General features: G+C 67.7%; 1 protein-coding gene and 1 long non-coding RNA gene across 4 annotated transcripts; one reads left to right on the top strand and one right to left on the bottom strand.

Moving 5' to 3' along the window:
* Positions 1 to 1,531: 1,531 nt before the first annotated feature.
* ZBTB7A (zinc finger and BTB domain containing 7A) lies at positions 1,532 to 21,092 on the bottom strand. Of its 3 annotated transcripts, none has more exons than XM_070273525.1 (3): positions 20,526 to 21,092; positions 10,197 to 11,488; positions 1,532 to 6,373 (listed from the first exon to the last, which is right to left on the bottom strand). In XM_070273525.1, the coding sequence occupies exons 2-3, from the start codon at positions 11,471 to 11,473 to the stop codon at positions 5,884 to 5,886; spliced, it is 1,767 nt and encodes a 588-aa protein (XP_070129626.1). In that variant the 5' UTR covers positions 11,474 to 11,488; positions 20,526 to 21,092; the 3' UTR covers positions 1,532 to 5,883. The 3 variants fall into 3 exon arrangements, with proteins under 3 accessions (XP_070129626.1, XP_023500192.2, XP_070129625.1); XM_023644424.2 differs by lacking the exon at positions 20,526 to 21,092 and adding an exon at positions 19,286 to 19,735; XM_070273524.1 differs by lacking the exon at positions 20,526 to 21,092 and adding an exon at positions 11,886 to 12,394.
* Positions 21,093 to 21,280: 188 nt separating this feature from the next.
* Positions 21,281 to 23,052, top strand: LOC138925075 (uncharacterized). Its single transcript, XR_011440764.1, has 2 exons — positions 21,281 to 21,455; positions 22,673 to 23,052. It is a non-coding gene; the product is annotated as an uncharacterized lncRNA (long non-coding RNA).
* The last annotated feature ends 383 nt before the right edge of the window (positions 23,053 to 23,435 follow it).

Below are 23,435 nucleotides of genomic sequence, written 5' to 3' on the forward strand. Positions count from 1 at the left end.
TGGAATCAAGACAACGGCAAGCGCTGGCGAGGATGGGAGAAACCGGAACCCTCGCGAACGGCTGGCGGGAACGTGAGCCGCTTGGAGAGAGTCTGGCGGTTCCTCAAAAGGTGAAACGTGGAGTTACCGTCTGACCCAGCAGGTCCACTCGTGGGAGAAATTTCACCCGGAGACATGAAAACATAGGGTCATAGAAAACTTGTGCACATGTCTTCATAGCAGCATCATTCACAATAGCCAAAATATCCTCAAATAGTGGATCCATACAGCTACACACTGGAATATGACGCAGCTGTGAAGAGGGGCGAGGCCCCCACACAGCCGCACGTGGACGGACCTTGAACACATGATGCTCGGGGAGAGAAGCAGACAGAAGGACACATGGTGTGTGATCCCATTGACATGAAATGTCCAGAACAGGCAGATCCACAGACAGAAAGTGGGTTCGTGGTAGTTGGGGGCTGGGGAGGGGACGGGGGTGACTGCTGGTAGGGACGGGGCTTCTTTTTTGGGGCGATGGAATGTTCTGGAACTAGATATTGGTGATGGTTGCACAACTCTTCGAATATGCTAAAACCAGTGGTTTTACCAGGCTGGATTGTGTGTGAATAATACCTCGATTAAAACCCAGAGGGTCTCTCCCTCTTAGCACAGGGGACATGGGGACGTGAGCGAGGAGGTCCCCATGGGCTGAGTGGCTGTCAAACCCGCTTCCTTCGCCGTCCTGATCAGAGGCCTCTGCGCACCCTCGTGGCTAGCCCCGCCACCCCCAACAGCCCAAGGTGGAGACTTGGGTTCGAATCCCGTGTCTGCAGCCACGTGACAGGTAAGGGACCCACCCACACACACCCCCAGAGCCGTCACCCCGTGTCACTCCACAGAGCCCCGCTCGTCCTCTCCCAGGCTGTGCCGTGACCATCTATGCCCTCCCTCACCCACCCCCACCCTGGACCCTGCTGGCCTGAGTCCGACTGGGGGCCCCTGGAAATGGCCACGTTTGGTGACCCTCCAACCCACAGGAGGGGGCCTCAGCCATGACCCCCCGTCCCAGTGAGTGGCCCCCGGCCTGACTTCCTCCCGGGGGGTGTAGCAGCAGCCAGCTCGGAGGCCCGATCCCACGTCACCGGGGCTCGGCATGGGGCGGCCCCATGGGGGCCTCTGGCAGACTTGGGGTTTCCCGGCCAAGGCCACCTGCCCAGGGCCCCTAAAAACCCTGGAGCTGGTGACCGAGGAGCCCACCTGCACCCCTGCCCCCACCTGCGCCGTCCGTCCCCGGGGCCCCTGCTGGCGCTCGGGGCCGTGGGCCACCTCCTCCGTGGGCGACCTGCCGCCGAGTCAGCGCGTCCACCCCCTGCCCCAGGCCTGGCGGAAGGGTCAGGCTGAGCTTCGGGACCTCTCCCCAGAACCCAAGCAGGGGGTCGCGAGCCGTGTGGACGAGGGGCCCCCCCAAACCCACCCTCCCCGCTCCCCAGCGCACCCCCCCAAACAAAACACAAAGAACGTCGAAATCAGGCAAGTGAGGCAGCAGCGGTCCTAACAGGCTGTGTTTAGTGGCTTATGTACAAGAAAAGTCATTTTTTTTGTCTGTTTTTTCATCATGTTTTGTCTTTTTGTTTTTTTTTTTATTACTTTTAAAGCTTCTCCCCCCCACCCCCAAAAAGTGCATTTTTATCCATTTTTTTTTAATCTCCCACACGTTTATAAAGACTCTCAGATACAGTCTATGGAATGTCTGCTCTGTGCTCTGTGCCCCCCGCGGGCGCCGCCCCCACCCCCGCTCGCCAGGCCTGGCCCCCCAAAGTCCAAGGCACCTCGTGTCTGGGCCGGGCAGGGGCAGGCTGGGCCTCGAGACCCCCAGTCGCAGCCTCCAGGCAGCCCCGGCCACGGGATGGGGGGCTCCCCAGCCCCCTCCACCTCCTGGCCCTGCCCCCCGCCCCCCTGTAAATCTATGTATTTAGTGCGAGCTAGTCTGAACTCTGAGGTTATGGCTCCCGGGGTGCCCGAGCCCCAGGCCCCTGACCCGTCCTGTGCCAGCCAGCCCCTCCTCCGGAAGGCTGCTTCCTCAGCTTAAATAACTTTTTAAAATAAAACTGCAAATATAAATATCTTTCTTTCTCAAAAAATAGGATTTTTGCTTTTTTTTGTTGGTTTTTACATTTTTTTCTTTTCCTGCTTTTCCTCTCCCTCTCTCTGTCTCGCCTCCTACAATCCCGGCTGCCCGGGTGGCCTTGGTCCTGGGGGTCCCCCGGCCCCTGCCTCGGCCACCCCCCCCATGTGCCACGCAGCCACTCCCGCCACGGCCGATGGGTCTCAGTAGTGCAAAGACCCCCAGAAGACCCTGGAAGGGGCTGGGGGACCCTCCCCGCCCCCGAGACCCCTCGGAGGGAAGCGAAGGGACAGCCATGTACAAACACGGTGACAAGACAATGGCCACAGGGGGTCTCCTGGGCGAGCCGCCCGAGGGGGGCAGACTTTGGTATGGCCCGCGGGAGCCCGGCTGGGCGCAGGCCCACAACCGTGCCAGGCTGGGCCGGCTCTTTACATTCACTGGTTTTGAAAATTTTTTTTTTTATTATTTTTTTATTTTTTTTTGCCTTTTTTTTTTTTCTCTTAATCTCAAAAGGCAGGGATGGGGCGGGGGGGCTAGGCAGGGAGCAGCAGCGAGGGTGTTCATCTCTGTCCCGGGTCCTGCAGGCTGGCACCCATTCCAGGCGAGGGCTCCGGCCTCCACATCCTGCCGGGGCCCCCGGAGCCCCCGCCCGGAGACCCCGGCCTGGACCTCACTCGTGCACACGCGCGCACACACGCATCCACGCAGCTTTACCAAGATGATGGAAATCACAATTCCGCTTTGTTTTTCTTTTTTCTTTTTTTTTTTTTTGTACCAGGCAGTTAAAAAAAAAAAAAACACCCCAAAAAAAGAAAACACAAAAAAAAAACCCCAAACAACCAAACAAAAAAACGTTTTCCTGTGTCCTTTCTGACAGGTCAGCACGTTCCCCCTCAAAGATTTTTTTGTTTGTTTGTTTCCTGAAACGCGAGAATTCAGCAGTATCTTTGGCAACACGTGATCACAACCTTAATTTAAAGAATAAAAATAAAATCGATCCACGTCTATATACAGTATGTGATTGCGGGGAGCTGGGGGGGCTGGGGGGGTGGGTGGGCGTCCCGGCGCTGGGCCCATGCAGACGCTGCGGCCCCCGGGACAGGCTGGCGGGCAGCGGAGGAGGGTTAAGGCGGAGAAGGAGGGTGGGGCTGGCGGAAGCTGAGCGCAGAGCTAGGCGCAGGGGTTTAGTGCAATTCCCGAGGAGGTTCGTGTTAAAGTGTGCTCGGCGGGGTTGAGCCCTTGCCCCCGCCATAGTCCTCGATCCCCCAAGTCCGGTCGCCCCCACCGGCCAGGACGACAGCTGTGATTTTTCAGTTGGTTTTATTGCGAGGGGGTGTGTGGGGCAGGGGGAGAGGGCCGTCCCTCAGGAAACCTGTCTGGGAGCCGGGGTGGGGCGGGGGGGGGGGTCCCTGGCCTGGGCGCTGAAGCTCTCTGCTCGGTTTCCAGATGGTTGTCCGAAAGAGCTCGCCCCGTGGTGCTGGGGTGTGACGAGGCCACCCGGCCCTGGGCTCCCCTGCCACCCCCTCAGGAGGGGGGGTCCTGAGACATTGGGGGGCTGACGGGCTCGGGGGGGGGTGGGAAGGAAAACAAAACTATCCTGTAGAAACAATGATGAAAGTTGCCTGCTTACAAAGCTTTCCCTTTAAAAAAAAAAAAAGAAAAAGAAAAGACGAGAAGATGGGGTTTGTCACAGAGCAAAGGGGTCCCGGGGGGACGGGCTGGAGCGGGGGACAGGGGCGCCCCCACCTCGGGCTCTGACGAGGAAGGGTCTCAGCTCAGCGGAGCGTCTATTTACAGGGTCCCACGCTAGGCGTTGCATATGCGAGAGGGGTCGGGGAGAGGGTGCCCTGGCCTCTGGCATCGTGGTCCCCCCAGCCCTGGCCCCTGTCCGTGGCCTGTGGCTCGGCCAACGCCGGGCCTTTGGGGAGCCAGTGGCTGGGGGGAGGCAGGTGCCGGCCCCCAGATTACAGTCAGTGCCTTTGAGTAAAAAGAGGGGTACCTGGGGGGGGTGTAAGGCCCTGGAGGTGGCGCCCCCTGTCACCCACCTCAACGGGCATGGCATATCCAAGACGGCAGCTCCGTGGTGGCCACAAGGAAGGGCGACCATGTTGGAGGGCGGGAAGCCCGGAGGTGGGCGAGGGGACAGCGAGGGTGGGGGACCGGCGGGGGACGGGGTGCTCCGGCTGGTTGGAAGGCCAGCCCTCTCTCGGGCCCATCCCTGAGCTGGGGAGTCAGTAAGGAGGGTCCCCACGGACACGGGTGGCCGTGGTATGGCTAGTGGGTGACAAGACATCTCAAATCGGAACCAAAAAAGGGACAGGATGGGAGGGAAGGGAGGGGAGGGGGTCACGGCAGAAACACAAAAGCCCGGAGTCCTGCCTGGAGGCGGCGTCCCCGGGAGGCCCCCGCCTCGCGCGCCCTGCCCGCCTGCCTCGCCTCGGGGAACAGAAGCGGATGCTCCGTCTGTGGTGGGTTTGCTTTTTTATTATTTTGTACAAAAATAAATCAGCTTTCAGGAATTTCTCTTTGCTCTCTCTCTCGCTCTCTCTCTCGCTCGCTCGCTCGCTCTTTTTATTTTTATTTTTTTTTGTCTTTTCGACTTTTTCATAGAAGTTGCTTGCGATTTGTAAACACGTTTTTAAATTAAGATTTAAGAGAAAGTGTAGTACCCGTTCTGTTTTCAAAGTGCCGAGACTTCTATTGGTGGTCGGTGGTCTTTTTTTTTTTTTTTTCCTTTTTCTTTTTTGTGTGTGTTTTCGTTTTTCCTTTCGTTTTGTAAAATCTGGGTTTTATTGCTTTTGTGACACTGGAACTGGTGGACCCTCTCCCCTCACCCCTGCCACCCGGAGACCCTGGGTTCCCTCTGCGGTCGGCTAGTTCACCCCACACCCTCGCCTGCTCCTCTGAAGAAAAGTATATTTTATATATATATATATATCTATATATAAATTTTGTTTTTAAGGAGGAAAAAAAAAATCTAAAAAGTGCTTTAAAAATTGGGCGGGGGCTCGGGGCTGGGGAGGGGGAAGACCGAAAGTTTTGAATCTCCAAACGTTTTGGGGGGGTTCTGGGCGGCCTGGGGCCGGGGCGCAGCCGGGGGTGGCGGGGGCGCCCCGCGCGGGCCCCAGGGGGTCCCGCGGGGGTGTAAGTGCCATGAAGGGGGCGCCCCCACTCCCCCCTGGGCTCGTCCCCTTCTTCTCTGCGCCTGGCAATAAATAGATCCGTGTCCCAGCGGCCGGGAGATCGGGGGCCACAGGCGGGGGGATGGGGGGGAGGCGGGGGGCCGTGGGGAGCCCCCCACTTAGTAAGTGCCCTGAGGAAGGAGGGTGGGCGCGGGGCGGGGTGCGTTTTAACGTCCGCTCACAGCAGACAACCATCGTTTAAGGTCTTGTCCCAAAGACTCGGAGAGCCCAGCGAGGGGGCGCGGGGCAGCCCCCCAGTGCCCGGCCCCCTGCGCCCCGACGGGGCCTGGGGCGCGCGGGGGGGTGGGGCCTCGGAGGGGCCCCCAGCCCCGAACCCTCGTGTCCCTCCAGACCCCCCCAGCGACCCCGAAACCCATGGCGGGGTGGGGGGGAGGGGAGCCGGGGCTGGGGGTCCCGGTGGAGGGCAGACACGGTGGAGGGGAAACGGAGGAAAGCGCTACCTAGAGTCGGTGCGGCGGCATATATATATATCTGCATATATATATATCTCGAGATATAGGATCTGGGTATAGATAGATCTGGGGGGCGCGGGGGGCCCGCTCTCTCCCTCCCGCCTGCGCTTTTTTGGTTTCAGGCGAGTCCGGCCGCGAAGCCCCCGTCGGCGGGCGCCCCGGGGGCCCTGTCTGCGCCCCCGCCGCCCGCGCCCGCTACATTCAGGCCGCCCGGGCCCTCGGGGCTGGCCGCGTCCTCGTCCTCGTCCTCGTCCTTAAAGTGCTTCTCCTGCCCGTTGCGCCGGCCGTCGGGGGAGCCGGGCGCGGCGGGGGCGCCGGGGGGCGCGGGGGCGCCCGTGGGTGCGTCGGGGCCCCCGGGGCGCGCGCGGGGCTTGCGGCCGCGGCGCGAGGGCACCCCGTTGCAGCCGTCCTTCTTGAGGTGTCTGTGCAGGTGGTCGGAGCGCACGAACGTCTTGCAGCAGCTGTCGCACTGGTAGGGCCGCAGGCCCGTGTGCACGCGCATGTGGTTCTTCAGGTCGTAGTTGTGCGCGAAGGCCGCCCCGCATTGCTGGCACAGGTACGGCTTCTCGCCCGTGTGCTTCCGCATGTGCACCTTCAGCTTGTCCTGCCTGCGGACGGGGCGGGGTCAGCGCGCGCCCGGGGACGCCCCCCACCGGCCCCCCACCCCGGCCTGGCGCCCCCAGGCACCCGGCGACGGCTTTGGAGCCCCGCGTGCTGTGCGGCCTCCGGCGAATGGCACAACCTCTCTGAGCCCTTTTCCTCAGCCGTAAGTGGAGGACAGGCTGCCCCGCCTGGGGTCCCGCCAAGTGGCAGGAGCGTTCATTCAGGAGCCCCTGCTGAGTACCAGACCCCGTTGCAGGTGCTGAAAATATTCCAGGGGACAAGGGAGGACGCCAGGGGCTTGGGAACTATGCGACCAGCCGCCCTGCTTTGAGCACACAAGGTCCTGCGTCCCGGGAAAGCCCTGGAGGGAGAGTGGGGTCCCCGCAGTTGGCCATGATCATAACCACTCGCCAGGAGCCAAACGCGCCCGAACCTCTGCCTCTCTCTGCTCTGCACCCAGGCTAGGCCCTGGCTGTCACCCCAACGTGCTAACCGCGAGCCCACCTCAGGGCCTTTGCACGTGCTGCTCTGCTGCCTGGAGCCCATTTTTGCTCCCACATCTTCACAATTCCACTCCGGCCCTTCCACGCACTCCCACGCCACCACCATCGGACTCTCTCCTCTGTGTCCCAGCTTCCTTCTTTCTCGTCTGTCTCCCCGACCGGGCTGTGAGTCCCGAGGCAGGAGGGACCGGAGCGATGCCAGGGCCCCGCCGGCCATCTTGCCCCACAGGAAGCAGAGTGGACTCAGCGCAGCCTGGGGCCGTCGGCCCACAGAGCTGGTCACCGCATCAGCCACAGGGCGACTGCTCTGTCCCACGCGGCAGCCACCCCCACATGTGGCTCCTGAGCCTCGAAATGTGGCTGGAAGAGCAAAAGGCGCCCGGATTCTGAAGATGCGTGTGCTTGACAGGACGTGAAACAGCTCATTTGTAACCATGCACACGGCTTGCGGGGCGACATGTGGCTACGGGGTCGAGGAAAATGCGCTGGAAGTTACTCTCCCCTGATCCTTTTACGTCTTTAACAAGCAGCGGCCAGAAAACATGCGACACGGAACTTGGTCACGTGATATTTCTACGGCTGTGCTGGTCCATACTCGTGGGAGCAGATTCCTGCTTGGAATCCACAGGGCCGGGGCGGGGACCTGGGTCTCCTGGCGTCTGCCCTGCTCCTTGCTGCAGCCACCTGGGCCCCACGTCTGAGCCACTAGGTCTCTTCCTTCTCACACCCACCGGAAGGAGAGCTTCTTCAAGGTAAGGAGTGACAAACTCCTATTCATCCTTCAGAGCCCCACCTTGATTGCCCTGCCTTTCCCAACTGCCAAAGACTGGGCTCTCCCCAGGCTCTGGGTCCCTCCCTCTGGCACCTCCCACAGAGCTAGGGTTCCTACTTGCTGGAACCTTCTGTGGCTCCCTATTGCCCTGAGGGCCAAAGCTTGGCCCTGTGCAACCAGACCCCTCCCTACACTCTGGCCTTGTTACCCCTCCCTGAACCAAAAGAGCTCGGGCCACAGTGGGCTTGCTGCTCCCTGAACCAACCGGGTCTGTCACCAGGGAGGCGACAACACTGCTAGGAGCTGCCTCCCAGGGCCCTGCCCAGAGGCTGGCCTGGGGCCGGGTCACGGTGGGGACAGCAGGGCCTCCGATGGTTTCAGCGCTGTGCAGAGATCCCCCCAGCTGAGGTTCGGAGGCTCAGAGAGGGGAAGTGACTTGCCCTGAGCGGCACAGCGGGTCAGGGGCTGCGCCCAGGTGGGGTGGGGGTGGAGGCGGCCCCAGTTTCGTCACCCCGAGCCCCGTCCGGGGTAATTATAGCCCGGGCCACCACAGGCCCGGCTTACTCAACTCTCTAGTGTGACTCAGAGGGGCCCCTGGCTCCCCGGCTGGGAGGGCGGGGTGGGGGGCCCGCAGGGGGAAGAGGCCTGGCCCAGGGCCGCTTTCTATGCCTCAGTTTCCCCGCCTGGCCAACGGGATCGGCCCCAGGTCGAGAGTGGGGTGACCGAGAGAACTAAGGTCAGAGTGAAACGGGGCTCCAGGCCACCATCAGGGGTGGGAGGCCCCAGGCCTCTGTCCGGCCGGGTCACCTCTCCAGAGCCTGGCTCGCTGGGCCGCCACCAAGCTGGTCCCCCCGGGGCCCAGAGACCCCAGCCATCTGGGGACCCCAGTCTGGAGGAAGGGGGTCCCCCAAGACTCCCAGTGCCCCCGAAGTGGGGGGCAGGCTGCCAGCTAGCCCGCCCGCCTCCAGCCAGTGCCCTTTGCCCCCGCCTGGCCCGGGTAGCTGGGGCCACACCCTCCTCTCCTGGCCCGCTGGGGAAGGGGCCGGGGGTCAGCCCCCAGATCCTGTCCCCGTGGGGCGGGGCCGGGAAACTGGGACAATGGCCTCTTTCTTCAGCCTGGGTGGGCGTGGCTGGGGAACCCCAGGGCAGGCGGGGGTACGGGGTGATGCTGAGTCACCCGGCTTGGCCGGGCCCCTGCACGCCAGCCCCCCGCCCCCAACCAGGCTGGCCCACAAGGCCCCGCCAGCCACCTCTGGACTCCTAAGATGGAATCCCAGATTCCCCCCAGCCTGGCCTCCAACTCTTCCTGTCCAGGGACCAAGCCCTGCGACTTGGTGTTTTTCCTCCACCGGCCGCGCCATCCCCCAGGCTGAACTGGCCTCAGGGCCTTTGCACAGCCCTGCCCTCTGCCCTTGCCCGCGCCTTCCTCCCTCATCTCCTTCAGGTCTCGCGGTGTCTAACGCAGCAGCCTCGGCCGCTCCCCAACCCTCCTTCTCTGCTCTCGCTCTCTCTCTAGCACTTTCCACCAACGACTGTTATCAGTCCTGAGGTTTTCCCTCGCACATGCTCGGTCGCCCCCACGGGGATTTGGGCCCGGCTCCACTTCTGCATCCCTGGCACCTAGAACGGGGCCTGGCACCCAACAGGCGCTCCATCCATGTCGGGCGAATAAATCAAGCTGCCCAGGCTCACGGGGGACTTCGAGGGACCCGGCTGCGGGGGCTCCCGGCGCCTTGCGGGGCTGTCACCCGCTCCCAGAGCAAAACCCCTCGGATCCCAACGGGAAGAACCACTTCCCGGAGCAGAAGAGCGACTCCTGCGCCCTCCTTCCCGCCTCCCGCGGCCCGTATTCTGGGGGTCATCGCGGTCAGCGCCTGCGCCCCTACCCGCAGCCTGCTCCCGAGGGGCGCGCGGGGTGGGGGTACCCCAAATGGAGAAAGCGCCACTGCAGAGCAGGGCTGCGCTGCTTCTGCACGTGGCGGCGGTGTGCGTGCGTGTGTGCGTGTGTGCGTGGAGGGGACACGGTCCGCGTGTAGCTGGGATGCACAAGGCCGACCCCCGTGGCCCTGCTCCTACAGCCCCACCCCCGTATCCCCCGTGGCCCCGCCCCCTGCATCCCCTGGACCCTTCTGCATCCCCGCCCCCCAGTATCCGCCGCAGGCTCCCCCCCTGCGTCCCTCCCATCCCCTGCGTCCCCTGCGTGCCCGCCCCTCGCATCCCCTGCGTGTCCCGCATCTCCGGCTCCCCCTGCATCCTCTATGGCCCCGCCCCCCGCGTGTGGGCCCCCTGCAGCCCCCGCGTCCCCATGCCCTGCACCCCCTGCATCCCCGGCGCCCCCTGCATCTCCTGCACCCCCTGCATCCTCTGTGGCCCCGACCCCGCGTGCGGGCCCCCGCATCCCCAGCGCCCCCTGCATCCGCTCGGTTCTCCTGCATCCTCTGTGGCCCCGCCCCCCGCGTCTCCTGCATCCCCGCCTCCCCGGCCCCTGCATCCCCGGCGCCCCCGCATCCCCGCGCGCCCCCTGCACCCCCCGCGCGCGCGCCCCGGCCTCACCTGGTGAAGCGGACCTTGCAGATGTTGCACTCGTACGGCTTCTCGCCCGTGTGCGTGCGGATGTGCCGCGGCAGCTTGCCCGCGCCCTGGATCACCTTCTCGCAGATGGGGCACTTCTGGAAGGCCTTGGCCCGGATCTTCTTCTCCACCTTCTGCGACCAGGCCGGGTAGACGTCGCCGTCGTGCGCGCCGCTGAAGTACTTCAGGTAGTAGTCCACCACCCCCTTGTCGTCCGCCCGCGACTCGTCGTCGCTGTCGCCCGCCGCCGCCGCCGCCCCCGCCCGGCCCACCGACGACATCATCTGCTGCAGGAGCGTGCTGGCCGCCAGCCCGTCCGCGTCCGCCCCGTCGCCGTCCTCGCCCTCGGCCGCGCCCGACAGGAAGCCCGGGGAGTCGCCGGGCTCGGGGGCCGCCTCGGACAGCGACGCCGCCTCCTCCTCCGCGCCGCGCCCGTAGTGGCCGTTCTGCGTGGCGGCGGCCGGCGGGGCCGCGGGCGGCGGGAAGAGGCCCCCCGCGGGAGCATCCTCGTCCCGCTCGGGCCACAGCCCCGGGTTGCTGTCGGCCTCGTCCCCGTCCCCGGCCGAGGGCCGGTCGGCGGGGGGGCCCGGCCCGTAGAAGTCCAAGCCGTTGCAGTCGCCAGCGGCCACGGCGGCCACGGCGGCCGCCACCGCCTCCTTGGTGGCCTCCAGGTCGTCGTCGGCCGCGCCGAAGGCGGACCAGGGGAAGGTGGCGGCGGCGGCGGCGGCGGCGGCGGCGGGGGGCAGGCTGTTCATGGGGTTGCTCTGGAAGAACTCGAGGTACTCCTTGGCGCGCAGCAGGTTGCGCTGGTCGATCTCCTCCACCAGGTCCAGCTGCCCGGCGTCGGCGCCCGCGTCGGCCGCCAGGATCTGCCGGTCCAGCAGGTCGGCGCACACGTGGCTCACGGCCGGGATCTCCAGCAGCCGCGCGGCGCTCAGGATGTCGCCCACGTTGGCCGTGCTGACCGTGAGCGTGGCCGTGTAGGCGAAGTCCATGAGCGCCGTGAGGGCCTCGGCGCTCACGAAGTCGATCTCGTACACGTTCTGCTGGTCCACCACCGCCCCCGACGTGAACAGCTTCTTGAAGTACTGGCTGCAGGCGGCCAGCACCGAGCGGTGCGTCGGGAACTCGCGGCCCTCCACCAGGATCACCACGTCGCACAGCAGGCCCTGCGTCCGCTGCTCGTTCAGCCCGCTCAGGATGTCGCTGCTGTGGTCGGGGAACGGGATCCCGATGGGGCCGTCCACGCCGCCGGCCATCTTCCGCGCCGAGACCTGCAGCGCCGGGGAGGGACGGGCGGCGGTGAGCGGCGGGAGGCTGGAGAGCGGAGCCCCAGCCTGCCCTCCACCCCCCCCCCACCCCGGCCATCCGCCGCCGGCCTCAGTTTCCCCAGCTGAGCTGCGGGGTGGGGGAGGGCCCGTTCTGCATGATGGACACAAGAGGATGCCGCAAGACCCACACTGGGCGCTCGGGAGCTGAAGTCGGGCCCCCTCCCTCCAAGAGCCCCGGGGAGCGCACAGTAGGTGCTGCACCCATGCGGTGGCCCTCTCGAGGCACCCACTATGCGCCATCACGCTGGAGCGCCCGCAGTCCCACCGCAGAGCCAGCAGGCAGGACGCAGGGTTGGCGGGGAGGCCACGTGCTGAGGCCCCACGGCGCCCAGACTCAAACCTGGGGCGGCGGGTCCCGCAGAGCCAACGTCCCCGCCTGGTCATCCAGCCCCTCGGCCTCGCGACCCTTACTCCTGCCTCCCAGGGACGCCCGGCCTCCGCGGGGACTCTGAGTCAGCAGGAAGGGGCGAGGCTGGGCCGGGCCGGGGGCATCGGACTGTGGGCATGCCCTGGGGGTTGGGGGAGGTGATGACACTGCAGGATAAACCCCTTCCTGCCCCGCGGAGCCCCCAGGATGTGGCTCGGCCGTGACACGAGTAACGGGGAAACTGGGCCAGCGCCTGGGCCAAGCCCCCAAGCAGGAGCCAGGCGGCCGGGGGCCTCTGCCCATCTCCTGCCTGCCCAGCGCCCCCAACTCTTGGCCACCCTCTGTGCTGTGCAGCCAGGGACGAGGCCCTGCCACTCTCTGGGCCTCAGTCTCCCCATCTGTCAAATGGGCAGAGGCCTTTGGAAGAGCCAGGCGGTGGGGGACGCTGGCTGTCTGTCTGTCTGTCCCGCCCCTCTCCCCCCTCCCTTTTTCCGCCTGCCCCGGGCCGTGACTCATCCACCCACTCCGGCTTGTGCAACCCTCTGACTCTGTCCCGCCCCTCCACCCTCCCCAGGGAGCCCCCGGCTGCCCCCAGCCGCCCAACGCAGCCCTCCGTCCTCCAGGCCCGGTCAGTCGGCCAGCTCTCGGGCCAGGGCATCTGGACATCCCCAGGGACAGGCGCCCAAAGGCCCCCGGGACCCCCAGCCCCCAGCGGAGCGGTTGGCCCGGCTCTACCCCGGATCGCTCCCTGGGCCAGCGGGACGCGGGGCCAGGGCAGGACTATCCCCACCCCGGCGCGGGGTCCAGGCCGCGGGGCTGACTCTGCGCCCCGCCCACGGGACTACAGTTCCCAGGACACCGCTGCGCCCGCCCCCCTGCCCGCGGCCGCACCAGCTGCCGCCTCCCCGCTCCGATGGGGCTGCCGGGAGCAGAGGGTGGGGGCGCGACCCCACTGGCCCGGCCCCGGCGGCTCCCACCCCCTGGCACCATCTGCCGTCTGGCCCGGGCCCCGGGGAGCGAGTGGGCAGATGGGCTCCGGATCAGACCAGCCTCGGCCCCTCCTCGCGCCCCCTCGGATCCGGGCCACCGAGGCCTCAAGATGGCCCCCGGGCCTGCTTGCTGCTGAGCCCCCAGGGGCTCCACGGGGGGACAGTGGTCCCAGGTGGCCCCCTCCCCGTGGCCACGCCGCTCCTCTTCCCGCTGGGCCTGGGGACTGGCACAGCCCTACTAGCCGGGAGCCACCAGGCTGGCAAGGAGCAAGCCCGGGCCTTGAGCCTGGCCCAGGGCACCCGACCAAGCCCTGGGTCTGAGGCAGCTCAGGAGTCCGGGATCCATGTCCCTGTCCTCCCCAGCTGGGGCCTGTATTTCCCCAGATAATCATCGGAGACTCTACCCCCAAAAGGGCCGGGCCTGGGAGGTGCCGGCCGAGGAAGTCCCCGCGAGAGTGGCATAACCCCACATTTCACAGATAAGAAAACTGAGGCCCAGAGACGGCTAGCATCCTCGCCGAGGGCACCCAGCACGGCCGGTCCACAGGCCTGGGGTCCAGGGGCTGATGGAGGCCGGAGGCTGGCCCCCGGCTCCCCACCTCCCCCCACCGCCTGGCAAGCCGTCGCCTCTGCCCTCGCCCTGCCACCCAGACTGGCTCTGCAGCCACCTGACCCACACCCTCTCTCCAGGAACACATGCCACCTGCCCGCCACGCCCCGGGCCACGGCCACCCCTCCCCCAGGCCTCTCCCTCTGCGGGTCGGGGGCCCGGCTCGCTGCAGCCCCACTGTGCGCCGCGGCAGCTTCCCCCAGAGGAGCCGGGGGCCCCCTCCATCGGAGCCCCGGCGGCCCCGGGCGCCCAGTCGGTGCCCGGCACGTGGCGGCTCACTGGCAGCGAGGACCCAACAAGGCCGCGCTCCTCCAGGAAGCCCCGCCCCCGCGCCGCCGGGTCCCCACCCTCAACGGCCAGGGTCCCCGGGCGCAGGCCCACACCCACCGGCGTCTTTCATCACAGCTCCGCCCCCGCGCTCACCCCGTGGGATTTCCGGGGCGCCCGGCGGTGCTGACTCGGCAGCCGGTGGGGACAGGCCCCGGCAGGCGCCTCCAGGGCTGAAGGGGGGCGCCCGGCCTGCCCCCGGCAGCGCACAGTAGGGACGCAGGGCCCCCCGGATGAACCAAAGACCAGAGGGCTCCGAACTGGGAGAGCCCACGCCCGGCCCTGCCCACCCGGCTGGCGGCACACCCGGTCCCACCTCCGATCTAACCTCGGGTCACTTATGGCTGGTCCTTTCCAAGGCAGCCGGGCCCACGCCTGCTTTCGGCGCCCCCCCAACGGCCTCCTCTGTGCCCCGGAACTTTCAGGAACTAACTGGGCAGCTTTATTTTCCATCTTCCCCACTGTAAAGGCCTGGGCTCGACAGCTGGGTAGAGGCTCAGAGAGGGCATGAGATGTGGGCAAGGTCACACAGCAGACCAGCGGCCAGGTCAGGACTCGGACTCTCTGACCTGAGCTGGCCTGAACTGCCGCCACTCACCTGCTGGGGCCCTGAGGGGAGGTCAGGAGCACCCCGGCCTCGCCCTGGGCACAGCTGGTGGTTCCCAGGAAGGCCTCAGGATTGTGGGAAGGATGTCCCCGGCCTGGGGAACAGCCGAGGCGAAGGCCTGGTGGTGGGCACGCGGGAGAGGGGCCCAGGGAAGGAGAAGGCCACTGTACCAGGAGGCTCCCCAAGATCAGGGGCGAGGTGGGGGCTGGGGCCGGCCCCCTCGTCCCACCCACAGGCTTCAGGAAGGAGAGGGGGCTGGGCAGTCGCTGCCACCCCGCCTTCCTGGAGGAGTGTCTGGGGTCCACTGGCAGCTCAGTGAGGGGTTCAGGCTCCTCCGCCCTCACCCACAGAGCAACGACAGGAAACCAGAGAAGGGGCTCTAACCCCTACTGAGCGCCATGCACAGCAGCCCGGGTCCCGGTCCTGGCCCCTCCGCCTCCAAGCTGTGTGACCTTGGGCAAGGTGCAGCACCTCTCTGTGCCTCAGTTTCCTCGGGAGTCGTGAGGGTGGCAAGGGTGGCAGCTGGGGCTGCTCTAGGCCATGGTCTCACTCTCGTCCCTTGAGCAAACTTAGCCTGAGGACCTACTGTGTGCCAGCGCCTGTGCCCAAAGGCCCGACAAGGCTGGTCACCACCCCCCTTGTGAATGGCGGCCATTGAACTTGACCTCTGAAGGCCGTCTCCAGGAATCCAGCCCCCTCCCCACCTACTATGTGCCAAGGAAGCAGGCGGTGGGGCCCCAGGGGACAGCCGGGGGAGCGCAGCCACTGTCTGCAGGGGAAAACCAGGCCCAGAGAGGGTGGGCGGCTGGCCCAAGGTCACACAGCAAGTCTAGCGCCCAGGTGCAGCTGCCAGGCCCTCGCCCAGCTGCCCCTGCCCCCTCCCAGCCTGGCGGCCTGTGTCGCAAGGTTGGTCCTGCCTGGTTACCCCGCCCTGACCTGGTGCCAATCCCTGCCTGGCCCGGTCCCCGGCCCGGGGTTTAATGGGACAGGAATGCAGCGTCCCGATCGGGGTGCGGGGGGCACCGAGGGCCCAGGGTGGCTGCCGGCCGCCAGCTGCCGGCCCGGCCCCTGCCCGCCTGTCCCCACAGGCCTCCTCCGGGCCAGACACCAGCACACAGGCCCTCGGCCATTTTCTGTGTCCATTTATTGCCCTAAATGGGGAGGGGCTTCCTGCCCGGGCCTTAAAGGGCCAGAGGCAGGAAGGCCGCAGGCTCGGTGGGAAGTGTGCGTGTGCGGGTGGGGGGGGATGAGAAGGTCATGGGGATCCCATCTGACCCCCAGCTCACGGGTGGGGCCGAGGCCCACCCTGTTCCCACGCCCTGAGTGCTGTCAGGGGCCAGGAAGTCCAGCCCCGACACCACTGGCGGGTTCCAAGCGGAAGCTCCGGGAAGACACAGCCATTCCCGGCGACGTGGGAGGAATGAGCTGCCCGTCGCCGGGGGTAAGCAAAGCCAGGCTTCGCAGAATCCCATCCCCGTGCTCCCGCCCTGGCTGCGGCAGCACCTGCTGCTCCGAGATGCCCCGGGGAGGCCCTGGTGACCTCCACGAGGCTGCTCGTCACCTGGAGCCTCCTATGCCACTCACACTCCCGGCCGAGCAGGCAGAGGGCTCAGCCTCCTGGGGCCCGTGTCCCGGGCTCACGAACCCAGCCAGTCCCCTCCCATCGCACACATCCTGAGAGGACGTGGGACCCGGCCTTGTTTTCCAGTCAGACCAGAAAGGCGTGGGTGGGGACGCCTCCACCGAGTGGCCGTCCACGGCCTGCTGGGGGGGAACAGATGGAGGGCCCGGTCACCTGGCCACACTCCTCCCGAGCGCCAGGTTCTCCGCGGGGCACCTTCTGCGCTCTGGCGTGCCAGATTCGGGACTCGGGGCCCCGCGGCCAGGCAAGGGCTGCCTCTCCACAGGGCGCGGGGGACCTGGTCCCCGTCATCTCAACATCCATCCCCCCAGCTCTGAGAGGCAGCTCTGTGACCAATGCCCCACTTCGCAGACAGGACACCGAGGCTCAGAGAGGAGAAGCGACTTGCCCTGGGTCACACAGCAGAGGTACATGTGAACACAGGCCATCTGGCTCTGTTCTGCCAGGGTTCCCTCCTCCCACCACCGCGCACGGCCCCAGGCCCAGCAGGGACCACGTCCCCCACCCCAGGGGCCTTGGGGGCTGGGGACAAGCTGAACCTCCAGCCCCCACAGAGCCCCCTTAGGAGGAAGTTGGCCTGAGGTCACACAGGGAACCCATGGCAGGGTCCGATCCCTCGGTCATCAGGACAGAAATGCAGGAGGGGCCTCCCCCAAGCCTCAACACAGCACAGCAGTCACTCAACAAACATTCCTGGGGAACCTGAGCAAATCCTTGGGTGACGCTTCTGGCTGAAGGCGACCTCCCCGTGGCACCGAGGGCCAAGGCGAGGCGGGCAGCGGGGACGTGACCTCCCCGGGCGCACCTCAGGTGGAGGGGAGGGCTGGGCTGGGATGGGGCCACACCGGCCCCCACCCAAGCCTGTTCCTCTGGTCCCCGCTGCCCAGGGCTGTGGCGGGGCGGTTTATGGTCCCTCCAGGGCCTGGAGCGCAAGGTGACAGGTGGGGGGGCAGAGTGGCTCAGGCCGTGGGACCTCTGCTGTGCCCCGAGAACAGCAGGCGGGAGGGAAGCACACAGGACACAGGGAGGCCTGCAGGCAGCGCCCGGGGGGACCCCACAGCACCCCAGCTACAGAGGGGGACGCTCAACTCCCAGAGGCCAAGGGGCTTGTCCAAGGCCACGGAGCTGGGCGGGCATTCCCAACCCCAGGGGACGCCCTCCTCGGGCCGGCCCTGAGTCTCGGCTCTCCAGAGGTGACCCGGGCCTCCCCGGGTATAGTGGGTCATAAAACCCAGGGCCCAGCCCATCAACAGGGGCCAAGATGCCAAGGTGCGCAACCGTGGCTCCGAGGGGGGCGGGAAAGGGCCTTGCACGCTATAAAAGCGCCTGCCACGGAATGCTGGGAGGCAGGAGGACTGGGGCTCGTGCTGTGTGACCTTGGGCACCTTGCTGGCCCTCTCTGAGCCTCGCTGTCCTCTTTGAGCCAAGCGTTTCCTCGGTCCCGGGGAGGCTGCGTTTGGCCGACAGGTCCTGCTGTCAACCTCTGGGCCTTCTGAAGGCAGGTGGGCAGGCGCCCCTCGGCTGTGACACACGGAGGACTTTGAACGAGGCCTGAGCGCGCAGGCAGGGACCACGAGGGTCAGACTCAGCTCCGGCCGGGTGACCTTGGGCTGCTCTCCGCTTCCCCCTGGGCCTCGGTGTCCCCTGCCCAGCCCGACATCCACTCCCAGGCTTCCTCTGAGCCCCCGAGTTCCCACACTGCCTTGGGCCTCCCCTCCCGGCCTCTGTTTCCTCATGTGGCAGTGGGGACGGCCACCAGCCTGACCCAGCTGTGGGTCACAGGGCCCCAAGGAAGAGAAAAGAAGGACACAAGTGAACACAAGGCCTTGCTCCTGCCGGGGGACCTTCCCCACCCGGCGAGGGCCGAGCTCCGTGGGCCTCAGTGTGCCACACGGAGCAGAGGGCGCACGGGCTCCCCACCGCCACCCGAGCCACCGCTCCTCGGGGCCTCTGCTGGGAGGTGCGTGGCTCCCGGCTGGGCCCAGGGTGCTGACTGGCCGCCACGCAGCCAATCAGGACCGGATAATAAATACCCCCCCAAAGTGACCCACGAATTAAAATTTCAGTGTCCCCGTTGGCTCCTCTTTCCTTCATCAGACAGACGGATCCCAGGGCCTCGCTCGCGCCTCCAGCCGCGGCTCCCGCCCCCCCTTCTCCCCCAGGCTCCCGTCTCCACAGCGATGGCTGGCGGTAAACAGAGCCCCGAGCCCGGCCGAGGAGTGCAGGCCCGGCGAGCTCCAGGGGCCCCACCGGGGCTGGCCCCCGGGGAGCGTGCCCCCGGCCTGGCGCCCTGCGCCGGGGACCAGCAGCAGGCCCAGCCCTGCGCCCCGACCTCTCCCCAGCCCAGCCCTGCCAATAGGAAGTGCTAGTCCTGGGGAGGGCCCCCCAGGGTGGGAGCGGCCACCAGGGTGACGCCCTGGCCCCGCTGGGGGGGGCTGACATGGAATCCCGGACACCCTGTCCGCCGGCCCCGCTCCCCCAGGCAGCTGGCAGGGGCGGCGGGTGCCAACCAAGCCCGCCACCCTTGGGTGAGCCAGGTGGGCACGCCCGGGGAAGGGGCACCGGGCACCTCTCTCACTTCCGCCGGCTGCCTGGGGGGAGAGGAGGTGCCCGCCTCCCCCGGCCACTCCGCCAACTGCTGGCTGCAGTCCCCAAACATTCAGTGGGTGCCCGGCCCTGGCTGGACAGCAGTCCCTGCTGCCGGCCACCGCACTCCCCCCCCAGGCCCGCCGGCCAGCGCCTCCGGAGCCCGCAGAGGCCTGGGCCCGGGGGTGCACGGCCCCGGCGGCGGGCCGGCCCCCGCCTGGCGCCCAGGCCCGGGGCTGGGGGAGGGGGCCGGTGCCAGGCCGGGGAGGGCGGGCGCGCGCGGGAGGGGCACGGATCCCCAGCGCACCCCCTCCCCTGCCCGGGCTCCGCGATCGCACGTGGTGGTGGCGTCAAGGGAAGGAGGGGGTCCGGGCCAGAGGAGACGGGGTCACGCGCTCCGGGGGCGCGGGCGGCGGCGAGGGCTGCTCTGCGCCCCCTCCCCGGGGCCGGGCGGCCGCGCGCGCAGGGCGAGGGGCCAGGCCGGTCCCCCCCGCCCCGGGCTGAGTCAGGCCCGGGCGGGGGCAGGAAGCGGCCCCCTCCCCCGCCCCGGCCGCAGCGCGCGCCCCCCCCGGCCCGCGGGCCCCGCCGCGCCGGCCGCGCGGGGGCTCCTACCTCCTTCCCGGGGCAGCGGCGAGGGGGCCCGGCCCCGGCGGCGGCGGTGGCGGCGGCTGCGGCTGGGCTGGCTCCCTCCGAGGGGCCGGGAGGCGGCAGTGAGCCTGGCCCCGCGCCACCCCCCGCCGCCGGCGGCCAATCCCCACCCGGGCTGGGGGGAGGGCGATGCAAATTACCCCGGATCTGGGTCCGCCCGCCCGCCTCCCCCACGCCCGGGCCCGGCCTGCGCTAGGCCGCGCATCCCCGGGCTCGCCTGCGCCGCGCGGCCGCCCCGGCCGCCGCCCTCCCCGGGGAGCGCCGGGTGGGGGACCCCCCCCGCCCGGGGCGGGGGGCCGAGGGGAGGGGGGCTGGGGACGGTTACACAACCAGGCGGGGAGGGGCCCCGGGGCGGGGAGGGGGCCGGCCCGCGGGCCGCGCAGCCGGAAGCCGGGGACCGCCACCGGCCCCCGGCGAGGGGAGCCCGGCTCCAGGCCCCGCCCCCGGGCCGGCTGGGCCCGCCCCCGCGCCGCGCCGCGCGATCGGCCCGCGCCCATTGGCTCGCCGGCCCGCCGCTCACCGCCCCTCCTCCGCACCGCCCCTACCCGCGGGCCGCGGCGGGCCGCCGGCGCGGGGCACCCTGGGACTTGTGGTCCGAGCCTCCCGCCACCTGCCAGCCGCGAGCGGCGGAGGGACTACGACGCCCAGAGGCCCCCGCGGCCGCGCCCGCCCACCCGGACACCCCACCCCTTCCCCCTCCTTTGCAAAGCCCCCCTCCCTGTTTTTTCAGCCCCCTCCCCCCCATCCCCCATGGAGCGCAATCCTGGCCAACTCCAACGTATGCACGCAGCACCGAATAGGCCCCCGGGGGGCGAGAGCGCCCCCCGTACCCAGCTGCAAACTTAGCACGCGACGCGCCCCCCTATCTCCCCACGCCAGCTCCCCCCACCTCAATGCAGCCCCGCTGCCCCTCCCCCGCTGCCCGCGCGCCCGGGAGCCCCGAAAAGCCATGCACCGGGTGGGGGGGGCTGGCGCACAAGCCCATGCACTTCGCCCCCGATCCCCCTCCCGGGCGGCGCCCCCTCCCCGCGCTCGGGATCCAGGGCGCCTCCAGCCTCCGGGCAGCTGCCAACCGCCCCCTCCTCGGAAACTTGCGGAACGTCCCCAGATCGCCCCTTCCCGGGAGGGCAGGGGTGGACGCAGCGCCCCCGGCCCGTCCCCGCCCTGCACCCCGTGCCGGGGGCCGCGCCGGGCGCTGACTTACCTCGCGGGGCCGGGCCGGGGCCGGGCCGGGCCGGGGCGCGCGGGGCCGGGGCCCGGAGTTGGAACTGGGCTCCTCGGCCGCTCGCCTCCGGGGTCCGCGGCTCGCTCTCCCCCTCGCTGGCGCTCCCCTCGTCGCTCCCTCGCTCCGCGGCGGCGGCGTCACTGCCCCTACAGTAACTGTACAGTACAGCCAAAGCCCCGTATGATGCTCGCGACTCCCTTCCTGGTTTCTCCGAGGGCAAGAGGGGTCCTCCCTTGTCTTAAAGGTGCCGCAGCCGCCGGCCCCCCCCACGCCCGGCCCGCCCCCCCACCCCGGCCTCCGAGGCCAGAACAGGCCCGGCAGGTCCCCTCTTGCCACGTCCCTGCCCTCCCGTGGGGCTTCGCCCGCTGCGCCGGGGAGACCGGGCTGTTATTAGGTTTTGTCAAGTTGGGGGGGGGGTCCAGCCCGCCCCCGGCGCGCCCCCCCTGCTCTGACCTCTCCGCCCCGCCGCGCGGCGCGGTGCCAGCTTGCCAGCTTATCGGGCCCCAGAGCTCCCCGGGGCGCGGGGGGAGAGGGCCCCCCGGGGCGGAGGGGGGGTGGGGGCCTCCAGATAAACAGGCCCCCAGCCTCTGCGCAGGGGCGGGCGCGGGAGGGGCGCGGGCTGTGCCCCCGACGCCCGGGGCGTGGCAGGATGGCAGCGGGGGCGGGGAGGGCTGTGCGCACCGCGGGGACCGACGCGGGCGTGGGTCGCGGCTGCCGGCGATGGGCAGGGGGTGCGGGGGGGCGGCCGGCGGGTGGGGACCCCGGGCCGAGCGCCGGGCCTCCCCGGGCCTCAGTGGGCCCCAGGCGCGCTGGGGCCCTGGGGGGCGGGCTTTGGGACGCCGGCTGGGCGCGCTGGGCTCCGGGTCCCTAAATGAAACAGCCAACCTGCTCGCCCGCGATTATATAAAGGTGTCGCCTCCGCCCGCCGCGCCAGGGGCGTCGCGAGGGAAGGGGTTGGCGAGGGGCGGGCCGGGCGGTTGTTTTCCTGGCTCTCCAAGTTCCCCCACCCAACCGCGGGCCGCTGGGCGGGACGGGGACCCGGGCCCGGACGCCTGGGTCCTGCGGGCCGCTCCCGCGAGGGTCCGCGTGGCTCCGGAGAGGCCCGGAGCTGGGGACGGGGGGCGCGGTGGCTCAGCCCCACTTTTTTGTGCCCTGTCCATTTCTCCCACTTCCTCCCCGGTCGTGGGAGAGGGCCGGCGGGGGACGGGGGCGGGGGAGGAGGGGACGGGGCTGGGAGCACAGCCTGACCCGGCCGGGCCGGCCACGCGCTGCACACAGTAGGCGCCCGGAGTTGGGGGGGGCGGTGGGGGGCTGGCTGGCGCGATCGGCCGCCTGGGGGGTGGCGATGGGGGCTCCGGGCCTCAGTTTCCCCTTTCTCATTGCCTTGGCCGGGGAGGGCCGGCACCTGCTTTCGCGCAGCGCTTCCCGGAGCGCCTCTGGAGTGGCTGGCTCTGTCCGGGGTCCTGTTTACTCCATCCGAACGAGCTCCTCGCCTTGTCATTATTATTATTTACTGCGCTTGTCGTTGTTGCCACCATCCCCTGACAGGCGGGAAACTGCCACTGCAAGGGGCCACATGGACCCAGTCTGTCCTCCTCTGACTTCCAAGGTCTCCCGGCCCCCACCCCCTGCCCTTTATGGCCCCTTCGCACAGCACGTTGAGAGCGCCTTTCACCTCCCAAACGGTGGCATTGACTTTGCTGATCATAATTTGGCTCCAAGGGGAACCCCGGGAGGCCCCCAGAGGGGAAGTGGCAGTCCCAGGACTTGCAGCCCGAAACCAGCCCCGGGGAGGTGGGAAGGGACGGGGGGAGGGGCCAGTGGGTCCAGGCCGAGGGTGGAACCCGGGGACTTTGTTCTAACCACCCCGCCTGGGATATCAGGCGGCTTCCTTCCTTCAACCACCCTGCCATCGCTGCGCCACCCCAGGGCCGACCAGAGCCACCGGGCGGTCGCGGGTCCCAGGATCTGCGCGGCCTCCTGCAGACGACTGGAGCTCAGGCCTCCCTCCCAAAGCATCTTCCTCCCTCCGCCCCAAGGGCCGCTCATTCCGCCAGAGCAGGGGTGACTCAGTTTCCCCGCTTGTACCGCCCAGCCTCGGATATCCTGCCTGGGTTTCTCCACAGTTGGTCACCTGACTCAGAGGGCGCAGGGAACTCCTGCGTGACATCGGCCTTGAGCCCCATCCTCAACGCGCCTGACGTGATTGCTGCCTGACATTTGAGGAAACTGAGGCCCAGAGAGGACAACGAGCGAGGATGTCGAATCCAGCCTTCCCCCGGCTCTGGATCCTACCCGAGGGGCTGCGGGTGGGTCCTGCAGGAAATGCCAGGCTGCCGTGCCCCTACCCTCTGCCCGCTCCTGCCCCTGCAGTGAAGACAGAATGAGGGAGGGAAGCAAAGATTTGTGCGGAGCCCCCCTCCTCAGTGTCTCTCCCACAAAAGATACCCGAGTCAATATTATCTTAAAATCTAATAAAGTAGATACTGTTTTAAAACCTAATAAAGTATAGACGATTGAGTTACTGTGCAACCTTGGGCAGATTACTTGACGTCTCTGATCCTGAGAGTCCTTTGGAGAGAATATTGGTACAGATTTCCCAGGGTGGTGACCAATTTGAAACAAGACCGTACATGTAACATACTTAAACGGCCTGCATGAGGGAAGTCCCCAAGTCACCACAGATGTCATTATGTTGTTATTATTATTTGGGCTGAGATGAAACCCACATGTCCAAACGTGAGAACTTCGCACACACTCGAGGCTTTTCTGACCTCGCCGGCAGAGCCCCATAGGACGCTTGGCAAAGGGGGTCTTGGCGTGTACCAGGACTAACTCCATCTCAGCCATAACACAATATAAAAATTGATAAATACTGGACACTTGTCC

Source organism: Equus caballus, chromosome 7 (genome assembly GCF_041296265.1).
Source record: "Equus caballus isolate H_3958 breed thoroughbred chromosome 7, TB-T2T, whole genome shotgun sequence".
NCBI classification, from domain to species: Eukaryota; Metazoa; Chordata; class Mammalia; order Perissodactyla; family Equidae; genus Equus; species Equus caballus.

What these genes read in the sequence shown, in the direction of transcription:
- ZBTB7A (XM_070273524.1), bottom strand. Translation starts at nt 12,215, where the DNA reads ATGGGCAGAGGCCCCCGGCCGCCTGGCTCCTGCTTGGGGGCTTGGCCC. An exon ending in TGCGGGACCCGCCGCCCCAG is followed by an intron (nt 11,489 to 11,885) that starts GTTTGAGTCTGG and finishes CCGGCGCTGCAG; the next exon opens with GTCTCGGCGCGGAAGATGGC. An exon ending in TGCAAGGTCCGCTTCACCAG is followed by an intron (nt 6,374 to 10,196) that starts GTGAGGCCGGGG and finishes CCCCGTCCGCAG; the next exon opens with GCAGGACAAGCTGAAGGTGC.